The 22,145-nt window shown below is 38.8% G+C and overlaps 1 protein-coding gene across 1 annotated transcript in view; it reads right to left on the reverse strand.

Moving 5' to 3' along the window:
• Positions 1–22,145, reverse strand: part of LOC149219611 (shaggy-related protein kinase epsilon-like) — a 198,217-nt gene that overhangs the window by 105,304 nt on the left and 70,768 nt on the right. Inside the window, exons 4-6 of the mRNA XM_089384426.1 lie at positions 20,531–20,581; positions 20,352–20,447; positions 20,064–20,147 (exon numbers count right to left, since the gene is read on the reverse strand). Coding sequence (XP_089240552.1) covers positions 20,064–20,147; positions 20,352–20,411 — 144 coding nt within the window. The 5' untranslated portion in view covers positions 20,412–20,447; positions 20,531–20,581. The remainder of the gene's footprint in view (positions 1–20,063; positions 20,148–20,351; positions 20,448–20,530; positions 20,582–22,145) is intronic.

Consider the following 22,145-nt stretch of genomic DNA (forward strand, 5'->3'; position numbering starts at 1 on the left):
AACGGTACCACCCTACCAAATCAAGGTTTCCCAAGTAGTGCCCTTCCTAAAACCATAGGTCAATAGGGGAGATCCCACGACATTAGGATTGAGAATTAACCCCCCATTTAAGGTGAGGGAACAAAACCACGGTCAAAGCCCTCCCTTCTTCCAAGTCACCCAATAATCCATGCCCAAAATGCCCAAGGAAAACAAGCATAAGTCCCTGATTGCACAATGAAAAACATACCTTTTGGGTTGGATTACCCACCTTGTAACTTATGTTGCTAACAAATGGGCAAGGGGACATAAGACTAATGCAGAGAGAGGAGATCAAATGGCAGAAAATATCAAATACGTTAGTGGTTGTTGGTTGTCGACTGAAGAGAAAACTAGGAGAAATTTTCTCGTATGGGGTCACCTACTTTTGGCGAGTGACAGACTTCACAGACTGCGACTAGGCAGTCGATACTGATCACAAAAAATCGGCTTTTGGCTATATGTTCACCTCAATGTTGGAGCCATAATTTAGTCACGCAAGAAACAACATGTGGTCTCTTTAATGGCTATAAAAGTTGATTACATGGAGTTGTTAAAACAGGGACCAAAACAGTGTGGATTCATCAACTTTTGTGATAGCTTGGGTTTCCTGTTACAAACTTGGCTATCGTTTAATGTGACAATCAAAGTACAATTCAGATTTTTGACAAACATGTTGCGCACAACAAGATGAGGAATGTTGAACTTTGTGCTCACTACCTGAGATAGTTGGTTCCAAAGAAGGTTGCCACCCTTTTATATTGCAGGAAAGATGATCAAATTCTTGATATCCTTATGAAGCCATTGGTCGAAGCTAAGTTTGTTAAGCTACATGGTATGCTTGGGCTTCAAGAACCTACAGTTAGTGGGTGATGAGTGTCCTACAGACTCAATTTCACCTCCTTAACCTCCATAACGTTTTGTTGATGGTGGGGAGGGTTGGGGGTTGTTGGAACCAAAGGTCTTATTGGTTCATCACACCTCTGAAGTTTCTAGAGACATTCAGTCAAATAATTGAACAACAAAGGATCAAAAAAGCAACAGACAGTTATATTCAAGGGGTCAAGCAGCGAAGCACACGACTGTACGATCAATTTAGTGGATGGATTGACTAGAGGGTCGGCTTGACTTAAGAAGTACACTAGCAGACAAAATTGAGCAGATGTCACGGAAATGGTCGAAACTATCAACGCTCATTTGTCGACCAAATCTTCTACAATCCAAGGAAATTGGTCAAATTCAGACATCACAAATAAAGGACCCTATGGGTCCAATACAAATGAATTGAATGACTCATATTGATTGTGTGGTGATGTATAATGATATTATCTCACCAACATGCACTGTGATGTTCTGATCGCAATGCATTGTGCTTAAGTTTTGTAACAGTGCCTTTAGACGCCACCCATCATCTTGGAACATGATTACTCTTCTTTGTATTTCTTTTAGATTCTCTTATTTGTTCTTCGTTCAAGTTCATTCCCCAACATTATGAGTTTATTATTCGATGAACAAAGCTATGCAAACTCTTCAAAGAATCCCTTATATAGGCCCATGAAGCAATAGTACCAAAGCTCCCAAGAAATATGCAATGTATTGTTTGTATAATGGGGTAGCACAAACCGTAGCAAGAAAACACGCATCCGAGAGAAAATATCAATGGAAAATAAACAAGAAGATAATGTCAAATTTTGAACAGAGGGAAAAATCCTCATAAACATTAGAAGATGATAAACAAACCTGAAATCTGCAATGCATAGGGCAATGTCTTTAGACAAAAATCTACATGTCGCCCATGGAAAAAGGTCACATTTGGAAACCTTAGTTCTACAAGCCTGAGAGGAATGCCACTAAACTAAAATCCCCAAAAAATTGGTTCTAAGAAATTCACTAAACAAAAAAACTCCAACACAATTGTTACTAAAAAAACATATCTAGACAAGTGGCATAAGGACAAGTGGCCATACTATAGGTTAGACAAGTGGCCATAAGGACCAGGGATGTCATAATTTGGTTGGCCAAGGTTCCTGTAGCCCATACAAGGATTTTGATATCTGCAATAAAATGGTTCAAATGTCTCTACCCACATCAGATGTCAACTCTTTCAAAGATTGTGAAAGTTTGTTTGAAGCTTCAACAAAAGATAAATATTTGGAAACGAATCCTGAGCTTGGAAGGAAACTTGTAAAGCATGCCAAGCTAGTGATCCAAGTGACGGAAAAACCAGCAAAAGAAGCAGAACCAAAACAGCAAAATGCAAAGTCTTGTATGCAATCCTGGTTGAATTTCTGTTTTAAAAACCGGCCATTTCGACTCTGATTCGGCCGAGTTGGTCCGAGTCATAGCCCAACCGAGTCGACTCAGCCTTTGAACCGGACCGGTCGGCCGGGTTGTTACCGAGCCGGTCGAGTTGGCTAACAACTCGGCTAGCTCAGTAACAACCCGGCCGGCTCGGTAACAGCGGCCGGTCAAGTCACTTCAGCGGCATTTTTTTTGAAATTTCATTTTTGGGGACTCCCTGGGCTTCCCTGTCTGACTCATGGGTTTCCCTGTCTGACTCTGATCCCTAGTATTGATATGCTATTCATGGTAATGTTAAATTCTTAAAGTAAAAGGATGAAAATGAAGATTAAGGAGAATGCTTTTACTTAAATTTTTAACATTACCATAAAATGACTCAGGATGTTTGAGAGTGGTTCCAACTTCATTGGATTTCATATGGAGAAAGTAGAATTTTAGATTTCATTCAAAATCCAACAGAGTTATCAGTTTTTCAGGATTTCAGGATTGGGGGATTAATGTTTCCATTGAATTTTGTCATGTATTAGGGTATGGAACTCGTATTTAATCAAGAGCACCAATCGCTCTATGTACCTTGATGTTAGTGACATTGGTTGTCGAACTCCTCCGGGATTCGCTCCCAAACCGGGAGCTTCTGAAAATGTCTCTCCCGCTCCCGCCCCAAGTAACACTGAGCCAAATGATGTTGGCAACTCCAGCAGTAGCCAGTAGTACTGGTCATAGACTTTTGTTGTAGAGGCCATGTCTAGCCTCCTTGGTTATGTGTTTTTGTTTTGATCTCTATATCATCATCGTGTATGTATTGGACAGTGCACTGAGTGCCATTTTGATATAATGGATATATTCATGAGCCTACTCTGATCATATGTTGTCTTCTATCTATATTATAATGTTGCGTGTTTGGAAACATGAATATAAATTTTTAAAATTATGTGTTTTTTATAAAAAATAAATATTTAATGTATTTTTTACAACGACCGAGTCATTGAAATCGAGCCAGCCGAGTCGATACCAAGTCGGAGTCGGAATCAGAGTCGACCCTCGGCGGAGTCGGAGTCGGAGTCAAAGTTTTAAAACATTGGGTTGAAAACATCCATGTGCCAGAAAGAGAGCAGATAACTCCCACGGGAGAAACATGTACAAAGATGCATCAACCCAACTCAGGATTGTCCTAGGAACAATACATGGAAACTGATGTAAATCCAGTTAGATGGTATTGCACTGAATATGACCAAGAGAATAGACATATAAATATACATTCAACTGAGAATAGGGTATACCCAAATGAAGAGCAAATTTGATATTCTCAATAACAACAGCCTGGATAAAATAAAAAAGTCCAATCTACAGCATTTGGTAGATAAGATAAGATAATTTTATTAATGTCCAACAAATGACCATAATAGGTCAACGGGACTGTCGATTACAATGATTACATCATGCCAAGCTGGTGGACCAAACGGTCCCCTTTAACATTTCTTTTAAAAAGCAAAAAATAGATCTATAATCTAAGTAAATGTAAATGTAGAAGCTAGTAGCTCTCGGCTTCGAAACAAAGCACTGCGATGAAGCAGAGAAGGAGAAGAAGAAGAAGAAGAAGCAGGGAAGGAGTCTCCTGTGCAGTTCCTACTCCTAACATTCGAGGTCGAGAGAAGAAAACTGAAAGAAGTTTGTCAAACTCTGTTGTCTTGTGGGCATACTGGGTTGTTGCCTGGAGGTTCTAGGGCGCCTCCCAGGGGTGGATCCAATCCTGGAGCGCTGGTGCAGTCTGGTAGGTCGGCACCCTGGGACCGCACTGATTTGGTCTCAGTGTTTGTGGGTCAGTCAATGGTTCTTTTAGTGCCCCGCGCTGATGGTAGCGCCCTAAAGAAGTCCGTGATCTTTTGCGTGGTGTCCGATCTGGTGGGGGGCTGAAGAAAACGGGCCCGAAATCTGAAGGCCTCCTAGAGATAAAGTGCAATGCATCTCAGATCAACATATCTGAGGAAGTTGGCCAAAGTCTAAGAAGACCTAAAGAGACAATGGAAACGACCTCGAATCTCGTTGTAAGCAGGGCATCCGATGATGAAGAGTGTCTTTGTCTCTATCTCTTGTAAGTGATAGAGTTGGCAAATCCTATCTGCTCTATCGATGTGGTGATCTGTCTCCACCCGGAGTCTGTGAGACCCAACTCTGAGCTGCCCGAGGGGGATTCTAAGGGCATGCATCCAATGCTGGAACGTGTACTGGGGTTTGATGATGAGCCCATCCCTGATCTCCAGGCAATGCTCCGCGTAGAAGGCCATTTTTGGACGCAACCCATTGGGAGGATTGGTCCATGTAGTCTGAATGTATCATCTGTAAATATCCTCCTTAATGATTTTATTCAGCTCTTACTGATTGGGAAGGAGGTGGCCTGGAGAATTTAGAGAGTACTGAAAAGGAGGGAGATGGTCAATATGGATTCCTGTAGCCTCCAGAAGCTCTATCACACCGGTGTACCAACATTTGGATTGACCTGTCTGCATACGGGCGATGTTGTCCGAGGAGCAATATGCTAACTATGGGTACCTGTCACAACCCTTCCTCGCATCTGCCAGGCCTCGGAGCCTGTGCAAGAGCGACACTAACCTGAATATCACCTCTAGGCAGAAAGGTTGAGCCCCGAACTCTGCTAGAATGATGTGCTGAGGAACTGTCTGCTTGCACCTAATGAAACGGCGCAAAAGGAGGGTATGGACCCGCTCCGCTGAAGCCCAATCTGACTCTAGGAGAGAGGAACCCCAAATCTCTGAGCCGTAAAGCACTGTGGGGCAAATCAAAGTGTCCATGATGCCCATTTTGGACGAGATGTCCTGGAAATGGTGTCGGCAACACTGCCTCTCCAGAAGGGCTAGGGAGCCATACCCTTTGTTGATCCGAGGCTGAAGGGTTGGCCGCAGGTTGAAGCGAGGCCCTGAAAACTAAACTCCTAAATATGTATAGGTGCTGACAATTTCGATCTCTCTCCTTTAAATAGGAAGTGGAAGTCCGAGGTTTTCTTGACTCCATTGAAGATAATCACTTTCGTTTTACCCAAGTTCATAGTTAGATGCCTCTGGTCACAAAAAGCTGCGAGAGCAACCAGCTGTCTCTGAAGGCCTTCTTCGAAGGAGGCAATAAGGGCAATATTGTCTGCAAAGAGGAGGATGGATATCAGGACCTGGTGAAGAAGACACCCATCTGTATCTTGGATATGCTCTCGGAGGAAGGACTCAAGCTCATCGATATAGATCCCGAATAAAGTAGGAGAAAGAGGGCATCCTTGCTTGACTCCAATGGTGCTTCGGATGAAATCCGACATTCCTCTGATTGTGCAGAGACGGCCAAGGACGGCCTCATAGAGGCGCATGATAGCTGTCAGGAGAGTCGAGGAAATGCCAATCTCTCTTAGCCTCTGGAAAATATCTTCCCTCAGGACTGAGTCAAAGGCCTTCTGGAAGTCTACAAAGCAGCAGTACACTTTAGAGGATCGATGCCTAGCCTCCTCGATCACCGTATGAAGAGTAAGGATGTGGTCGATCATCTGGTGGTCTAGGCGGAATCCTGCTTGGCCCTTGGCGCTGAGTTGTCTCTGCTCAAGGAAATGGGAGAGTGTCCTGTGGAGTACTGTAGCATATAGCTTGGAGAAGGAGGTGGCCTCAGTACTTTTTCCCTTAAGCATGTAACTGAGATTGAACAACAGATTCTTGCAGTAAGGGATGCCTTCCATGTTGTTGAGGCAATACAGAGAAAGCAAAACCAACAGTAAAAATAGTGAGGAAGGGCTAGATAAGATTTTTGTCAAGCATATCTCAACGCTTGGGAAGGAAAAAATGGCAGCATCAGCATTAGACAGGAAACATCAACTGCATGACACAGTTGAAGAGAGTTCGGATAAGGTATTGGTCAAGCATATATCAAAGTTGGAGAAGGAGAAACTGGCAGCATTAGCATCAGAAAAGGAATCATTGCAGGGAGTGCAAAGAAGTCTGAAACACCATGATGTTACCGGAGAGAGTTTAGAAAATGTCTTGGTGAAACATATCTCTAAGCTGGAAAAGGCAAAATTAGAAGCAAAGCAAGAAGAATCTGAGAGGGAACAAAAAGGCCAGCGTAAGTGCCATGGGAAGAATGAGGATAGTTTAGATAAGGTTTCGATGAAGCATGTCTCTAAACTAGAGAAGGAGAAAAATATGACAGCAGCACAAGAGGCATTTCAAAGGATTCAACGAAATCAACGCCAAAGTGATGAGGGTAGTATTGAGAGTTTAGATAAGATTTTGACCAATCATCTCTCTCAGCTTGAAGAGGAGAAACAGAGAGCATCATCAAAAGGTTCTGAAATTCTGCCACCTAGGAGACAACAACGAGTAAAACCCTATAAGAAGGATCTATTTTTGCAGGTTTCTGACTTTTTATCATCAGAGTTTGGACTTGGATTGGGTGATCCTGCTGTCAGTACAAATGGAAGGGTGGTCCTTCACAAAGAAGACAGTTTTGTCCATGATGATTTGAAGCTTCTCGAAACTGTAGAATATGACAGAAGAATCAAACCTGTAGCAATTATAATTGAGCAAGTTGAGTGGGAAGGAGTAGATCCTGATGACCTAACAAGTGATTTTCTGAGTGATGCAATAATGGTGATTTCATTTGCAATGGTCATTCGTTCCCGAGGTACTGATAATGCTCATTTTGAAATTCTAAATGCAAAATATAGTACTATTATCCTGGAGGAAGAGAATGCCATTGTACACATGGGTACTGTGATTGATCCTTTGAGCTCCTTTGGTCAAAAGCTTGCTCCACTTCTTCAGAGAGGGTTTCAACCTAGCCTGCACATTGTCATGAACACCATGAGCTCTCTTGCCGACCTTCCACTGAAGAACTTTTACAGGTATTATTCATACCATTGTGCTCCCTTTGACTCTGATCTTATGGGTCTCAGCCAGTTAAAGATTACATTTATTCTTCGGACTCCGTTCAAGCCATTCAATCAGTTAATGGGAGTTCTTCTAGCTGCAAGTGCAAATGAACTTCCTGAGCATTACAGGCCATTAATGACTGATCCAAATTCACCTAGCATTGACTTATATCCCACTGATTTTGAAATTGATATGAATGGCAAGCGTTATGCGTGGCAGGGGGTTGCTAAATTACCATTCATTGATGAATCTCGTCTTCTTGTGGAAATTAGCAAGGTTGAAGGCACATTAACAGAAGAAGAAAATTTGAGAAACAGTGAAAGGTCTGACTTGCTTTTTGTGATTGAAAGTCACTGCTTAGAATCAGATATACTTTCTCTCTATAAGCGGTATGCACATCTTACAGTAAATGAGAGAGCTAAAGTCAAACAAACAATCAATTCTGTTTCCAGTGGTGGATTAAATGGTTACTTCTGTCTCTGTGATGGGGATGCTTGCCCACCTGTTTTCACTTCACCAATTAAGGAGATGGAAAACATAGTAAACAATCAAGTTCTGTCTGTAATTTACAAGTGCCCGGCTACGCATGAACACATTCCAAAGCCCCCGGATGGGGTCATCATGCCAAAGAAAACTGTATGTGCACATGATGTAAGGACACAAGCTTTATAGCATGAAGATACTGGTCGAAGACAACAGAATCAAGATAAGCCACCTATTCACGGAGCTATCTCAGGTCCTCAGCTTGGAGCAGGAGCTCATCGTCTTGTCGTGAATTGTCTGCAGTTAAAAAGCAGTAGTTTGGGACGAGCTAACCATATAGTGCAGCAACCAGTGCAGGGGATGTCTTCTTCTTTCCTAAGTAGTAAAAATCAGAATATGAGCCCAAAACCAAGGCCAGCTGGCCCTCAAGGTTATGAAAAAGGTTTTCATTTGTCTGGGGGGCAGGTTTCTAATGATCGAATACATAAATCACAACAAAATGCAAAGTCTGCTGCTTTAGTGGACGATCATGTTAGTACCCAGTCAACTCCAAATCGGAAAGCCAAAAATAAAAGAGAACGTAGAAAGGAAAACAAAGGTAAGCAACAGCAGAACTTGTCATTGCTTGAGGACAAGCAATGTCGGTAAGGGGGACAAGCAATGTCGGGAAGGGGACAAGCAATGTTCCCCGGAAACTAATAAATTGCCAGTGGGACTTATTAGCCGATCCATCAGCGGAACTTGTCATTGCTTGAGGACAAGGAATGTCGGAAATTAATTGCCAATAGGACTTATTATCCTATCCATCAGTGGAACTCGTCTTTACTTGAGGACAAGCAATGTCGGGAAGCGGACAAGCAATGTTCCCCATAAATTAATTGTGAATGGGACTTATTAGCCTATCCATTCCCGTAGGCTCTAAAAGCCCGAATAGTTCTAAAACCCCTGAAGATTAAAAAAAACAAACCCAAAATACCCATTCCTGGGCAAATTTTGGGGCAGCTGGGCAAAAAAAACCCAAAACTGGGGTTTTGAGTAAGTATTACTCAATCATGTTGGAAGATGAAACCCCTCTAAAAATATAAAAATCTATTAATCTATAAATAGAGGAAGATTAAATTCATTTGGAAGCATCATTGGATTAGATCAATTATCTCTGTTTCCTTTGAGTCGAAGGCTCTCAGGGTATTAAGAGCTTTTTTTCTCGAGTCTAAGGCTCTGAGGGTTTTAAGACCTTTTTTTCTCGAGTCTAAGGCTCCGAGGGTTTTAAGACTTTTTTTCTCCTGTCAATTTGGTGAAAGATTATTTCACCCTAGTTGACATCCTCTCATTATTTTCCTATTCGGCACAAAGTTTTCAATTTAGTGAAGGATTATTCCACCCTCGTTGACATCCTCTCATTATTTTTCTATTGGGCACAAGGTTTTCTCTGGTTGGGCAACTAATTCAATTGGGTATTGATCTTTTTTTTTATGGGCGCAAGATTTCCGTTGAAGGCTAGCTAATCCCTTTTGGGTTAAGGCATTTCGTTGGATACAGGTGACCAATTGGGAAGCGCAGTTACTTGAGATTTCCATAAGGATAGCGAAATTTTGTTTAAATCTCTCAGGAAGGAAGTAGCGAAGTTCATACTCTCTGTGACAACAAACTTCTATGACACGGGTATCTCTCTGAAACAGCGAGATTCATTTTTCTATCTTGGCACTGAGAGAAATCTGGGAGCAAAAGTGAATTGAGGAGTCCATGGGAAGAACTCTCTGCAAGAAGAAATTCGGTCCTCTGCAATCTTACAGCAATGAGCCCTCGTTTGGTAAAAACTTCGTTTGTCCCCTCGTTTGACAACCACTACCTCTGCGCATTATGATTTTTCCGAGAGACATGATTTTTCCAAGAGACCCGGATTCTGGAATGAGGGTGGTGTGAAGTCGTTGGCTCCAGCGAAGCCCTAAAGCATGGAGGAGTAGTCCTACGCAGCGTGCAAATTGATTTTGCAAGTTTCGGGTTAAACACACTGGGAACAAAGAGTTTTACGCAGGCCAAAAAGAATTTCTTGGCGTTCGACCCTCATAACGGAAGTCGCAAGCAACAGATCTGTGGTGCGAAGATTACAGCAAATTAACGATTTGTCCCTCCGCACAGCTCGTACAATAATGAATGAATGAAATTTTAACGTCCACAAGATTAGATATAGTCTATGGGACCACTAGGTTCCCTACCTTTTGCAATTCAATCCTCTTATTATTCAAATTAATGATGGGCTGGCCCAACCTTCTAACAGTCCCCTCACTGAAAATATAATGCCAAGGAACCGATGTTAACATCCTGTTGTAACTACCTCTGATGTCTCTGAAAGCATCACATTCCAAAATGAAATGTTTTTTTGATTCCACTGCCCCAGAAGTGCAAAAAGTACACATCCACTCTTCCCAAGCTTCTTTAGATCTTATCCACCGACATGTTTCGCACCGTAGATGATGCGAGTTAGTTCTTAATTGAGCAATAAGAATCTTTGTTGTCCATGGAATGCTAGCTCCAATGTACTCTTTTTGGTGGACATCACACGTGGGGTTGAATTCTTGAACATAGTATTTTTCTTTCTACCCAACCCTTTTCTCCATATATGCATATGAAGCTTCTCCATAACATAACTCTTTAAATCCTTGCTATTTGTGGGACATGCATTGAGGTAACTTGAGAAGTGCAAAAGAGCAAAAAATAGGAAATCTTAATCAAATTGTTTTCCTGCAAATGCTTGGTTTGATGAGGAATGCAAAATGGTAAGGAAAACCTTGAAAAAGGCAAGCGAGGAGAAGATGAATGTAAAGTTATATAAGCAGATTTTAAAAAAGAAAAAAGAGGAGTTCATTCAAACAAGGCAAGAAGAGTTAATATATCTAGGCAAGAATCACCCAAAGTGTTTTTGGCAGGAACTTCAACAAAGGAAGAAGCAAATTGAACCAACTAATGTGGTTCATCCTCGGGACAAGGTGGGAAAATTCATACAATCTTCATGAATAAATAGCAAGGATGCATCATTGTCCTAGATCGCCATTGAAAACTAGCTGTTGGAGATTAGTTCAAAAAATTCTTTAAAAAATCTAAAATATCTTAAAATGGTAGATAGGAAATATTTAATATTCTAAATTTAGTTTAAAATTCTAAAATTAGTTATAAATTATTTAATATTTTGAATTTAGTTATAAATTAGTTGTTAGGATATTAAGAATAAGTTAAAAGTACTAATAAAAAAAGTTGTTAGGATATTATATATAATATTAAATAATAAAAAGTTATAAGGGGGTTATAGCTTTTAATAAAAATAGTTGTTATATAATATTAAATAATAATGAGGTTAACATATTATAACGTATAAGGTTAAGAGAAGTTAAGAGAAGGATAAAAAGGGAAAGGGAATTATTTAATATTATAAATTTAGTTATAAACTAGCAGATAGGAGTACGAATAATAGTAATGTATCATTAAGAATACTTTAAAAATTAATAAGGGGTTAAGAATAAGTTATAAATAGTTTATATTTAAATACTAATAAGGTTTAATACCAAATTATTATAAAGAATAAGGTAAAGAGATGTTAAGAGTATATATTAATGAAGTAATTAGGAGTTCATTAATTTATTAAGAAGAAAAAAAGTGAATTACTCCTATCTGCTAGTTTATAACTAGATTTATAATATTAAATAATACCCTTTCCCTTTTTATCCTTCTCTTCACTTCTCTTAACCTTATACGTTATAATATGTTAACCTCATTATTATTTAATATTATATAACAACTATTTTTATTAATTGTTATAAACCCCTTATAAATTTTTATTATTTAATATTATCTATAATATCCTAGCAGCTATTTTTATTAATACTTCTTAACAACCTAACAACTAATTTATACCTAAATTCAAAATATTAAAGAATTTATAACTAATTTTAGAACATTAAACTAAATTTAGAATATTAAATATTTCCTATCTACCTTTTTAAGAACTTTTAGAATTTTTAAGAATTTTTTAACTAATCTCCAACGGCTAGTTTTCAACAGCTAGTTTTCAACGACTAACCTTGGACAATGATGCATCCCTGCTATTTATTCATGAAGATTGTATGATTTTTTCCCACCTTGTCCTGAGGATGAACCACATTAGTTGGTTAGAAACGTCGACCAAATCCTAATGATGTGATTAATCCAAAAGACATTTATCTACAATATGGATCACAAAAGTCTCAGATCTAATAATATTATAGTCAATCAATGGTTTGACTATGTAAGACAACTCTATGAGAAAGAATTAGAGGAAGAGCCTCCTCCCAGGATCAACACAACTACAAAGCTTTTCACATTACAAGAAGTAGAGACGAGAATTAAGAAGTTGAAAATAGGAAAGGCAAAGGACTTGGTTGAACTTCAAGCAGAATCATTCGGCAATGATTCCCAGGAGATTAGACAACTAGTCTAGCAATACCCCTTTTTAAAAGTGGAGACATTAATAATCCTTCCAACTATAGAACCACTATGATCAATACTTTGTTTGCAAAGCTCTTCAAGAGCATGGTGGAAAACAGAATCAGTAAGTGGGCGGAAGTCAAAGAAAAGAGGGAAAAAGGGCAAGCAGGTTTTAGGCCAAAGCATTCTACAGTAGATCATGGTATCACGTTGAGACACATTATTGAAAAGGTTTGCGAAGGAAACGAAGAAGTATTTTGCTACTTTGTTGACTTCAAAAAGGCATTTGACACGATCCCTAGAGATAAGTTGTGGAGTAGAATGGAAGAACTTGAAATTCGTTTGCATTATAGAGTTGTTGTCCATAGGCTTTATGAAGAGGTGAAAGTCAAAAATAGAACTTCGGCAGGCATTTCAGAAAGCTTTAGAAGTCACATCGAAGTCAAGCAAGGTTTCCCTTTATCCCCTACTCTTTTTGGTTTATATATTGATCAATTGGAAGAGTAGCTAAATCTGCAATGTGGGGATGGTGTTCGGTTGGGGAGTTTATGTTAAAGCTTCTTTTATATGTTAATGACCTTCTATTGATTGCTAAATCGGCCGAGGGATTGCAGATGCACCTTTATGCCCTTGAGCATTTTGTAAAGTAGTGGGGATGCAAGTCAATATCAGCAAGACCAAAATAATGATGTTCTCAAATAAAAAGAAGCAGAGCCAACATACGTTTTTCTTTGAAGGCAACATTCTTGAAGAAGTAAATGATTACAAGTACCTCGGGACTGGTTTCAACAACAAGCTCAATTGGGAGCACTACAGAAAGAAGAGAATTTTAGAGGATGGAAAGCATTATATGCTCTTCAAAATAGTAGAGAGGCAGAGTTATGGGATTAGAAAACAATTAAAGTGCTTTTTGGGCTTCTAGTTTGTCCAGTGATATTATATGGGTGTGAATTGTGGGCTAGCAGCATCCCTGTCTCAAAATGGAAGCAAATTGAGAAAATCCAAAAACACTTGATCATGAGCAAGTTTAAAATAAAAAGCTTAGTTTCTTATGAGATAATGCTGAGTGAAACAGGAGCAACTTCCATTGAAGCAATTGCTATGGTGAGTCTCATAAGGTATCTTCGGAGAATTGAGAAAAAGGGAGAAGGTAGACGGCCGAAAGTTATCTTCAATGAAGGAATGAGAGAAAGAAAGAAATCATGGATGAGACAAAACAACAAATGGATGCAAAAATGGAACATTAACCTCAATGCATGTTCCACAAATAGCAAGGATTTAAAGAGTTATGTTATGGGGAAGTTTCGCATGCATATATGGGGAAAAGAGTTGGATAGAAAGAAGAAGTACTATGTTCAAGAATTCAAACCCACGTGTGATCTCCATCAAAAAGAGTACATTGGAGCTAGCATTCAATGGAGAGCAAAGATTCTTATTTCTCAATTAAGAACTAACTCGCATCATCTACGATGCAAAACAGGTCGGTGGAAAAGACCAAAAGAAGCTTGGGAAGAGCAGATGTGTACTTTTTATACATCTGGGGCAGTGGACTCGAAAAAACATTTCATTTTGGAACGTGATGCTTTCAGGGACATCAGAGACAGTTACAACACTATGTTAACATCGGTTTCTTGGCATTGTCTTTTCAGTGAGGGAACTGTTAAAAGGTTGGGTCAGCTCGTCATTAATTTGAATAATAAGAGGATTGAATTGCAAAAGGCAAAAAGAAGGGAACCTAGTGGTCCCATAGACTATATCTAGTCTCGTGGACGTTAAAATTTCATTCATTCATTATTGTACCAAGTCGAAGCGACACGTGCAGTAGAGGTCCATTCCAGTGATAAGTCAACGTGTCGAACAGATTCGAAATATTCCATGATACAACTGTCGAGCAAAGCCTGCCTATTTAGGAGATAAGAGTCAAGCTATTAAAATTTTGTTTGGGTTCATGCATTGAACATATTTCTCTTTGATTAATTTGGTATTCCCAAATTGGTATGGTTTACTAGTGAAGGGCCATCGCATTGTTTTGCGTGGGATCTACCATCCATAACAATGTATGGATGGAATTATATTATTTATTGGATTACTGCATTTCTAATTATTTGGTATTCCCAACTTGGTATGGTTTATTAGTGAAGGTACAGTGCATTGTTTTGCGTGGGGTCCACGTCCATAACAGTGTGTGGCATGAATTATATTATTTAATGGATTATTGCGCTTCTAATTTATTTGGTCTTTTTCCTCTTTATTATCACATCATTGCACCATTCCAGTAAAAAGATATAATAAGAGTATTATTTGAAAAGAAAGTTGCAGAAAGATTATTGGAAAATTACCCTACAATACTACAATCTCCACTCGGATTTGATGATAAACAACCTGGATCTGGCCTAGAGCACCCTAAGTGAGTACATTAAATGTTTGCGCATGTATGGGGGACAGACGATGATGCCATCCTATAACTCCAAGAAATGCTCAATGTAGAAAGACATCTTCAAGCCCAATCCTGTCTAGGGGGAAGGCCAAGCGACCTAAATGTACAATCTGGAGATATCCTCTTTGATGGATTGATTCAACACAGATCTAGGCTACATGAAATGGCTCAATGCAGCAAGGGAGAACCTGGAAGGGGGAAGACACATTGTGGAGATGTTGAGTGTCTGGAGAAGTCAAGAAACATCTAAGAACCATCCTCATATCTGAACTACGGCATGAGCTTAAGTGACGGCCTCCGAGGAACAAAGTGCAAGGTAGGGGTATCGGTCTCTCCTGACAACTGAATTTCTAAAATATCTAACTTTATGGAGGAAATAAACGAAGCGAAAGATTGACATCGAGGTGTAAGGGGTGGTCACCAAACTCTACCTGAATATTGTGTTGTGGGATTGTACATTTGATCAAATGACGCATCTAAGAAGCAAGTTTTTGACTCTCCATCTAGGCTCAATCTCTCTATACCAAGCTCGGCCCCTTGATCTCGGAGCCATAGAGGACCATGGGTCTAATAATCACGCCGATGAGGTAGATCTTGGACAAGGTGCCCTGAAATTGACTCTGGAATCATTGTCTCTCAATATATTTAATAAGAATTTATATAAATATGTAGTGGGAAAAATCGTGAAAAGATCAAGTCAGCCACACTTTATGATGGGCCACATTAACTCATATCGCACTCCTTCCTCCTCCAACGATTTGTATAAAGACACAGCCTTGTGTTGGAGAATGCAGTAGGGCAGCTATTAATTCAATTTTCTCCTTAACCTTGATAATTGCTTGTGAACTTTATTTATCTTCATGTGTTTCTTTATTAAATCTTTTCATCAAACAATTATCAAAAACAAAAAAGACAAAGAACACAAGATACAGGCTACAAGCCGGGTCAAAACCCCTCCAAGGGGAAAATCCAGAAAATCTCTTCTCTTCTTATAGAATCTACTTCAAATGAGAAAACCAAGACCCAAAACCCTAGATCAAGTCCTCCTCCAAGCACCAATTCAACCCTTCAAGAAGCTCTTCCAATTAGGTCAGAGATCAATCAAGACAACAAGAGTCAATCATGCTTCAACGAGCTTCCACCTTCAATTTCGGCCCCCAACTTCGACCTGCAACTTCGGCTCTATAGTAGCTGCAGAAACCCTAGTTCTCGCACATGTCAACCTTACACGAACTTCTTCCTCAAGCGAGGCAATATCTACAATGTCAATGGAAGTCAAAGTTATATCAATATAATGTTTGACCCTCCTACAACTTGGATCTAAAATTCGGCCTTTTGCAATTCAGACTTACAATTCTTGGTCTCCCTTGAAGCTGCAGAAACCCTAACCTTCACACATGTGAGAGAATAAGCCCTAAAACAGAGTTTCTTGACTCCTTGCTTGCTTGATCTTTTCTCTAGTTTCTTCCTTGTTCCTTGCCCCAAATCGAACTTCTTTATTGACATGATTGAGTTGGTGCTAAATGAGGTCGAAGTTGCTTTTATTTATAGGCTTTCCATGAGGTCGAATAGCCTCTTCTAGGGCGACTTGTCTCTTCCTGGGCCGAATTGTGCTAGGAGACTTGTAGAACTTTCTAGACTCAAAACCAATCTCTTTTACATATTACAACTTGCCCAAAAGGGTCTTATACAAATGATAAAGACTCTTTTGACCCAAGAAAAAAATGACAAATCCTACAAGCATTAAGAACATGCTTGACCTAGATGACCATCAAAATGGAGCATGAAACCCATGCTTAAAATAATATTTTTCTTTCTTATGTTTCTTGTAACATAAGATATACATAATGACTTGAGTACATTGACAATTATGATGACCGAAACTAGTTACATTTTCCAACACTCCCTCTTAACTAGGGAGGTATTCATAATTGTATATCAGGTACAAGGTTATTCTCAAACTGAAGAGTTCTCCTAAGAAGAGTAGGATTGGTAAGCCATATTTAAGCATCAACATCATGACCAGCATTGTCAACATAGTAAGGCCTTAACTTGGCAAGCTCTTTCTTATACAAGAGCATAATGTTGGGAGGCTTTATATGAGATTCTACACTATCTCTTCAAGTTACATACCCCATCTGGATGTTCACTAGGTCAATCCTTTTAGGACTATTCTTATCTTGGATTCCCAATCCTCAAAGAATATTGGTCCTCTTCGACCACTCTTGTCTTGGATACCAGTCCAATCCTCAGAGAGTGTCGGTCCATTTCCTATCTCGGATTTTCTATCCTCAAGGAAATTACAGATCCATATCCAATCCTCCATTCTCCATTCTCTTCCCATAATAAACTTACGGCATTTAGTTCTCGTAAAGTGTGTGACACATGAAAGAGAGAAAACAAATGTGATGTTTATCATCACTCCCTCTCAACTAGAGAGTAAATCCTCATTCCTTCTTGAATAAGGAATAGATCTTTGCTCCTATTTAAGGAGACTCCTTTGCTCCCTCTCAAATATAGAGGAGATGGCTAACTTCCTCTCAGTTGTGAAGTCATAACCACAAGCTCTTTAACTTATCTTCATAAGTGTATCAGCTACCAGTTCTTCATGGAGATAGTTGCATGGCTCCCTCTTTCCTTTTGTATCTCATCATATTGAGCTTCTTCTTTATTAGATATTATGGAGTCATCTTCTTCCTTCAATCTTGTGACAGGGTTCAGGGCATCAACCTTTCATAGCATATATGGAGGCATTGTATTGAGCCTTTCCAAAGCATGAAAGTGATCTTCATGAACTTCCAGTTATCTTCTTATATTGCTACCTTTCAATCTCAAGGTGATGATGTGAACACCTTGACTTCATAATTGCCAAAATCATATACTCAATTCATATGTTCTTTGAATTGAGTTCAACACCAACAGTTGAACTTGCCTCAACTATCATCATGCATTCCTGCAATATCCTTCTAGGTAGCAAAACAATATGTTAACCAGATAACCAATATCAAAATATTAATATCAGACTTACCTTATCATGATGGCCTTCTCATCAAAGCATCAGCTTACTTGAGTTCTTTGAGATCAACATCCTTTCGCATGATCCATCTCCATATGAATCTTTCTTCATGCATTCATTTTAATCAAAGTGCCCATGGATCGAACTTGATTACCAAGCTACAATATCTTCCTTGGAGTTGTCATTGTTAAATCCCTTTCTTTCTTCTGGAGACTATAATCGAAGTTGATCAATATTGTTATATTCATGCAATCTTGTGAAAGTCTTGATATCCATCCATTCCAAAGCATATCAAATTTCTTCTTTTGAGCATCATGCAAGCATATGGAAGACTTACCGAGCACACTTTTGTATCCAACACTTTCTGCAAGATTCTTGTAGACATGAACCTAACCCTAGAGAAGAGTTACTTAAAGTATGCATACCTTTGCTTCCATACAATCATCTAGCCATCATTTCCTGAACGAACTCACATGACCACTTATTGCAACCTAGATCATGACCACTTATTGCAACTCTTCACTGCAGCGCACATATTCAAAATAAATACTCGGCCCTATTCCCTGCATGACATTACAATTCAACTTGACAATATATATAAATCATTTTTGTGAACCTTTGTGTAAATCTTCTTCAGCAGGCACTTTTGAATGTGCTATTATGGCCCATTCCTGTCAATTGGACCACAACAACTTCTATAGACTCTTTTTCCGAATCAATTTTAATCCTTTTTCAATAATGTTTCTAAATTTGGATGGTCTACACATCTAGGTGTTACCATTAATAGAATTTTCCCCAAGGGAACTGCTATATAATTTAGACATTGTAAATATTGGATTCCTATGATTAAGGCAACTTTTATGGAAATAAGAATATATAGAAAGGCCTTCCCACGAATCAATATGTTCTAACAAGTTGCTGAGCAACAACATGAAGGCAAACAATTTTCCACATTATAACCAATATTTACTCTAAGGTGTCTAAGAATTCTATAAATTGGTGTATAACATCTCACCATCAACAAACACAACCATTCTTTCCTAATAGTATACTTAAACTTTTGCTTGTTGAAAATGTTTTCATGCACTAAAAATGGTGCTTGCTCGGTCATATCCAATGCATCAGTTCAGGAATCCATTACCTCCAATGTAAGATGTCCAAAGATTACTGAAGTAGTAGTCAAGGGAAGTCTAGTAGAGCTTCTGCTCTGCTAAGGAGATACTTAAACATTGTAATTGATTATTATTTATATGGCAATGCTGTGTCAAATAAGGAATATGCACCCACCTTTACAACCTTTCCAACCTTACTAAAAGGACAGTTATAGAGGATCTTCGTTCAGATTATGCTTTTCTCAGACATATTAACACATTATCTGTGATTGGATGGCAAGTGCTGAGAGTCGGAGGTTTATCTTTTATTTTTTCATGTTGGGAAAGAAGTATTGCTCTTGCAGGATATGCTTCACATTTTCATGTCGCATATGTTAACAACTGACCTTACTGCCAACTATGCTTTGCAAATAAAAAACCAGGCAAAGGAATTTATTATATTGTTCGAACACTTACGAACACCAGAGCCACTAGCACAATAAAAGCAATGGACCATGCACTGAAAACAGTGCCACCCGATCAACGAAATGCCAACTAAAAGGAGGTTGAGCTTCTTGCAAGGCCTACAATAGTAATACAACCTCTATACATTGCAGATACCAAAGCAGACAAAAAGACTTCTTATCTAGGCTGAACAATTGAGAATCACATCGCAACGAAGGCAATAAGGTAACGGGCCATGCACTAAAAAGAATACCAGCCGAGTAGAGCACATCCACATTCTTGCATAGCTCACACAAAAAAGAGGAAAGGAAGAAGCAAGATGAGGGAGGACAGGATAAATAAATGGAATGCTCTCATGGATGATGAGCCTGACCACAACTGTAGGCCAAGTCATAAAGATGAGAAAAATAGAACCTCTCTTAGCCATGGATACTTTGCAGCTAGAAAAGGAATTTATAGTGTTTTATTTGATCTATGGTTCTTTTTGTCAAACTTTGATTCAATCATCCTTTCTGGAAAATTTGAATGACAAGGGAATTGACAATGTTGATATGCATTATCAAGCAACCTATATTGTAAAATGCTTGTACTTGTACATTTTCCTACATGATAAAATTATTTCTACAATTAAGAAAATGATCAGAGGAATTGTGAGATTAGACACCACAACCCTAACAGGTCTTCCTAAAAACCTAGGCAGAAAGATGCAAAATACATCTGACAATATTATTGTAAAAAAAGTAATTATTAATTATTCATATTGTAACCAAAAAGAGAGATTGAAAATAAAAGTTGTAGCCGAAAACAGTTGCCTGTTTATGAACATGTAAACAGTAGCCAGATTATTTATGAGTCAAATAAATAGATCTTACAGCAGTACAGCGCAGGTTTGGAGAATACTGGAGCAATCTTGATACAAGATCCACCGCTTCTGGAGGTGTGCGTTTGTGAAATACCTAAAAAAGGCAAGGTAGGAGCAAATGGCCATCAAACAGTTCTGACAGAGGCATAGCCTAAAGGACAGAAAAGGTAGCAGAACAAACATGTGTACAGATGAAGTTTGCTAAGCATTCATTATAGCTGACAATAGTTTCTAATATGGAAAAATGAATGGCCTAAAATGAATGCTCAGGATGAAATTAAGTAAAACTCTTCAATACCTTGTGCCATGGATGTGCTTTAATTTGAGGGAATTTAAACTCTGTATAATTTGGATTCATGCACTTAATCTCCTCTCATGTTGGAGTCCCCAGAACCTGTAACACCAGATTATGCTGCGTAAAATATATATAACTGAAAACCTCCAAATGAAAACCATTATACATAACTGATTGCAGACCTTGATGATCTCCACCAACTGGTCAACGCCACTTTCTCCAGGAAACAGAGGCTGTCAACCATAATAACAAGATAATAAGAAAATTTTAGCCAATATGTCAATGTTCAAGCAAGATTACATTTTGTAGAGACACATCTTGCACATCTTGAAGAACAGAGGATGAGGAAAATTCCTAGAGCTTCCACCAAGATGCATAGCTAGTATCAGTAGAAGTCAAAAAAGCCATGTAAAGTCAGCATATTGAAAATGGACACCAACAGTACAAAGGCAAGACCTTTTATACTGTAACAAAGTAGTTTTAAATAAGCAACACACTTGAATTAATAGCAGGGACACAAAAAGGATGAACACTTATGAGAAAGTCAAACACCCTGTAATTGGAAAATCTCACAGAATGAGAGTACTAAACAGATTCTGGAAAGTTCTCCAATCACAAAATTCTCATAAGAATATGCACTGCAAGAAAGACAGACAAGATAGCACCATAAAACTGCAGCCATGATGAACATAAAGATATCAGAATTGCACTTAAACTTGTATATCAACTCTTGCTGATTTAACAACAAATTGAGCCTGACAAGAGACAACACAAATAATTAAACCATTTCATTATTAGAGACTATTATTCGTTGGTACTTGTAGAATTAAAACATCTCATTTCTTCATGTCAAGGCCCTTTGAAAGAAATCCACGTACAGCAAATAAGGAACAATGAACACCTAAAAGCACACAAATTACGGGCAAACCTAATTTTATTGCCACCAAAAACTGTTCAATACACCAAATATACCAGTGATGCAATTAATTTAAAGACAAGAGTGTAGCCAACTAAAAAATCTGTTGAAGTATGGGGACAGATTTTAGCCTCTTAAGGAAAATGCCAGCAGCAGTAGGAAACAGTAACACCAACAATGGTATACGTAAAGTATAACTTTGATGGAGCCTCCAAATGAAACCAAGGACCAGCTACTCTCAGAGAGGTATTCAGAAACCATGAGGGTAAAATAGTAGGTATCATATTCCAATTCCTAGGCCAAAAGAGCAATAAAGCAGAATTGCCAGCACGGATCTGTGGGATTAAAGAAAGCATATGATTTCCCTTCAAACATATTATATTCAAAGGCAATTAAAAACGCATTATTAACTATCTAAGTGGGAAGAACTGTAAGCCATCTTTGGAAATTGGGAGCAACCTGTCACGGATAAGGAAATCTGAAGGCCTACTAGTTCATCTATGTCAAAGGAGCAGCCAATCAAGTTGCTGATTGGGTAATTAGCTTGCAGTATCTAGGAAAGAGAATGAAATAGAGAACTTTGAACCTCGATCAATCATGCAACAAGAAGGTTCGCAACAGGGACTAAGGAGAAGGTTATTCAGACCTTAGGCACTATGGAAACATCAGTCTTTGGACCAAGTCCTAAGTACATTATGAACTTAGATCATGATGGATAAAGCAACATATTTAGAGCCCAATCAACCCATCATTTATTTTGTTTTCTCTTCTGGAGTCAATTTCCAACATTCCAAAAAAGGTGATGGCGCTACTCAGATTTTGATTGATTGTATGTCTGCTTTGCATAAACCCATTGGCTGTCTCCTCAAGTCAATGCAGAA

This window comes from Pinus tabuliformis, chromosome Q (assembly GCF_031772625.1).
Source record: "Pinus tabuliformis cultivar Carrire ecotype Pingquan chromosome Q, CPIR1, whole genome shotgun sequence".
Lineage (NCBI taxonomy): Eukaryota > Viridiplantae > Streptophyta > Pinopsida > Pinales > Pinaceae > Pinus > Pinus tabuliformis.